Source organism: Babesia bigemina, scaffold Bbigscaff_63003, assembly GCF_000981445.1.
Source record: "Babesia bigemina genome assembly Bbig001, scaffold Bbigscaff_63003".
NCBI lineage: Eukaryota > Apicomplexa > Aconoidasida > Piroplasmida > Babesiidae > Babesia > Babesia bigemina.
Window position 1 is genome coordinate 1,035 of NW_012237075.1, and position 4,182 is coordinate 5,216.

The 4,182-nt window shown below is 45.7% G+C and overlaps 1 protein-coding gene across 1 annotated transcript; it reads right to left on the reverse strand.

Moving 5' to 3' along the window:
* Positions 1-914: 914 nt before the first annotated feature.
* Positions 915-4,182, reverse strand: BBBOND_0001740 (hypothetical protein, conserved; the record flags this gene model as incomplete). Its single annotated transcript, XM_012915014.1, has 1 exon — positions 915-4,182. A coding segment is annotated over one exon (3,268 nt), but the record flags the coding sequence as incomplete, so codon positions are not given.

The following is a 4,182-nucleotide window of genomic DNA, read 5'->3' on the forward strand; positions in this document are numbered from 1 at the left end:
AAGGAGCGATGCGGAGTGGGTTAAGGGGCGATGTAGAGTGGGTAAAGGGGCGATGTAGAGTGGGTTAGGGAGCGATGTAGAGTGGGTTAGGGAGCGATGTGGAGTGGGTTAGGGAGCGATGTAGAGTGGGTTAAGGGGCGATGTAGAGTGGGTTAAGGGGCGATGTAGAGTGGGTTAGGGAGCGATGTAGAGTGGATAAAGGGGCGATGTAGAGTGTATAAAGGGGCGATGTAGAGTGTATAAAGGGGCGATGTAAGGTGGGTAGAGGAGCGATGTGGAGTGGGTAAAGGAGCGATGTGGAGTGGGTAAAGGAGCGATGTAGAGTGGGTAAAGGGGCGATGTAGAGTGGGTAAAGGGGCGATGTAAGGTGGATAAAGGGGCGATGTAGAGTGGGTTAAGGGGCGATGTAGAGTGGGTTTGGGAGCGATGTAGAGTGGGTTAGGGAGCGATGTGGAGTGGATAATAATCACCACTTGTGACCATGTCATCGCTGCCGTGACCATCTCATCGCTGCCGTAACAATAACTTGGTCAGGTGTTTGGTCACCACGTTGGTCAGCACTTTGGTCAACACTTTGGTCAACACATTGGTCACCACATTGGTCAGCACTTTGGTCACCACGTTGGTCAGCACTTTGGTCAGCACGTTGGTCAGCACATTGGTCACCACGTTGGTCAACACGTTGGTCAGCACATTGGTCAGCACATTGGTCAGCACATTGGTCAGCACATTGGTCAGCACCTTGGTCAGCACATTGGTCAACACGTTGGTCAACACGTTGGTCAACACTTCAGTTAACTATTACACAATCACATACAACGATTAATAAATTATACAACAGATTAAAGCACAATTCATAAGTTAGGTGAGTAGGTGATGCTAGGTGAGTGTAGCTAGTAAACACGTGAGTACGATTATGGTTGCAGGTAAAACACTCTGTTAAGCTTGTTAACACGCGCGGCGGCGAGTAGTGATTGAGCAGCAATCCTATGACTCGAGGGACTATGTAAATGCGATTTGATGTGGAGCAGGTCTAGGCGGATGACCATTATGTGGATGAGGTAGAGGAACGAGAGGCACCAGAGGGCTAATACGGTGATTGAGAAATTTGTTCTAATATCCCACAAGAATTGATCGATTTGCTTGCGTAATTCAATAAGCAGAGATTTCTCACCAAGCATCAATTTCAACGCTTCACAGAAATCTTTGCACGTCCTCTGCGTAGCTATATTATTTGCGATGCCACTGAGACCCAATGGATTGCCGAATGTGAAACCGTATTTAAACAGATTAGGATGTGTGTTGCGGCACTGTACTATTGACTTGCAATTTTTGTCGTGATTCTTGCCGTCGAGTTTCTTTGCATCAGTGTTATCACTCTTTGACTCTATTGCTTCATATGCCTTTTTTACTTCGCATCCTTCAGTACAGCATTTTTCATAGCACCTGCTACCAGGCTTCTTGCAGGTTCCACAGCAGTCGTCATACAGTTTCTTCAACAGGTCGTAAAAAGTCTCCGTGATGTAAACGATCCAAGACAGGTGATTGGTCTTATGCTTGTTGGAATAATAGCTGTAGGTGTTTAATGCCAGTGGCTGAACGTAAAGACCACACGGCTTATTCGAGCCGGTTTTACAGTCAGTGATGCTGATCAGATCACCGTTGGCATGACTGCTTTTGTGTACTTTACTACTGCACAATGTGCTGGGATCAAGAGCTTCATACTGATTGCCGAAATATGCTTCGTTGATGGCTTCTTTGAATGCCGCTTGAGTATGCGTATGCGACTTTGTGACTTCATAAAAGCCGCCAGTGTAATACGCGAGATAACTATAATAATACGCGTATACATCACCTAGCGATTGCGGCGGTTTCTGCATAAGACACATGAAGTAACCACAAAGTTTCGTAAGTGGACTATCCTGCTTTCCACAAAATGCATCAAGCACCTTCCTAAGATGTTCACCGTTTTTAGTATGCGATGCCATAACGCTGATTTCATTAAATCCCATCGGTGTCTTACACGGTATGCCGCGATGGTTGGACACCGTGCATTCCAATTTGCAACCTGGTTTCTTTAATGAATGTGGTAAGAAGCCAGGTAAACCATCCTCTAAGTATGACTGTAACGGTGACTTTACACCGCACTTAGGGTGTAACTCACACGTTTGGTTGACCTTTTGGTTACACTTTTGGTCAGCGCATTGCTTTGAATTGCACTTCCAGTCTGACCCACCGATTGCATTGCCATACAAACAACCCCGCCAGCCGGAACAGATTTCGTCGTTGCAGCATTGGCAGTATACGAAGTAGAGCTGTTGGTAAAGACGATGCAGTATGTCTGCTAGCATATCGATGCATTGGCCGTAGCGAGAGGGGTACGAGAAGCCTTGCGAATTAGTGTTGAAGTCCACCGCGTATATTCCGTCCGCCTGTCCATGGCCAAGTATCGTCGTCAGTACGTCGTGAGCCTGATGGCATACTTCCGTCAGTATGCCTGATATTCCTCCAACGGTGATGTTCTCCGGGTAGGCAGGCAGACTATCGGCGTCGTCGGTTTCAAGCAAGATTTCGTCCCCCTCACTGTTAGCAGCGTTGTTCTCCTCCTTCTCAAACAGCTCACTGAATCCGTTAAATGACAACGGTTGGTAGACAGGATTGTATGGAAAACCGGACAACCATAGCAGCATTTCGTATACGCTCGACGGTTGCTTGGTGGCGAACATGGTACCGTAGTGGCAGACTTCGTAGTATTCGTGTAGGTGGGTGAACAGTTTCAATAGAATACCTTTACCGTGTCTATAGTACTCTTTGTAGTCTTCCCAAGATTTAAAGTCGGTAGGCTCTCTATTGAATTCACCATGATTTCTGAACACTCTACTTAAACGCACCGCGACATCTCGACCGGTGTTGTTTTCGTTGATGAGACTCGGAATTTGGTAACCGGATTTTAGTAAATATTTCTGTAGGTCATTCACATCATTATCAGTTTTCGTTTGTACACGAATTTTACGCCACTCTTTACCGCCGTGGTAGAACAAATGATGCGACTCATTAAAAAGCATCGTCGCGCAAGTCAAAAACACTTTCGCACCGTGTCTTCCGTCAGTCGTCAGAATCATATTTTGATCGTAGTCCTGCACTTTTTGAGCGCTTTCCTTATTAGGGTCTTTTATCAACCACTGACCGATTGCCGGCGAGCCCTCGTACCTACTGACGTACGCCCTCCCAAGTTCACCAATCAATTTGCGAAGTCCACCTTTCATGGCATCAGGCAACTCCGGATGATTATGACCAGCGAACGTGGATGGCTGCAGTGCGCTAAGTGTATTAGTAAAATCAGCGAGATTACGGGAGAATGTATGATCAAAGTGATTCGAGGAGGAGAGGTCGTCGAGCGAAAGGCCGAGCATGGTTTTCACGTTAGCAATTTTGGTGGATGCAACAGTGTCTTTCTTCGTTTGTTGTGCCGTTGAGATTTTAACTTGATCTTCGACGTATTGGAGCAACTCTTCTAAATACATTCTGACTTGGGTGGTGGCTGTTCGTATTTCCGTTTGTTTTTGTAGCGTGTCGAGATAGGTATCATTCGCCTTCATTTTGCCCATCATTCCCTTCAATCCGCTTTCCAGATCTTGCTGAATAATTTCACCAATTTCTGTATATTTCTGAGTGACCAATCCTTTGAGCGCCTCCAACTCTTTCTCTTTGGTGTCCGCAAACATTCTCAGGGCCTCCTGTTTAATGCTTCTCTTGGCGGTGGCACTATCGCTGGTAACTTTTGAGGTGATTGTGGATTGGCAGAGATTAGTGGCTTTCTCTAGCGTGCCTTCTTTTAATGTTCTAACTTGTGCATCCAGGGTAGAGGTCACTTGTTGGTTTAGTTCGTTGGTCTTTTCATCAATCTGATTCTTCACACCGACCAGCTTTTTGTCGTGTTTATCGTTTTTATCTTTCTTGTCTTCTAGGATAGCGCTAATGTTTCTGAGCTCCATATTAACTGAGTCGATAACATAAGCAAGTCCTTGCTTTATTTTTTCGGCAGGCATTGACACATCGTTGTTAAGCTTAGTTTGAATTTTTTCGATCAATGGTTTCTCAACTAATTTTTTAAGTTCTTCGCCTAGTGCTTTAACACCGTCGATAGCAGCTGTCAACTTCCCATATATCTTGAGGGCTCGG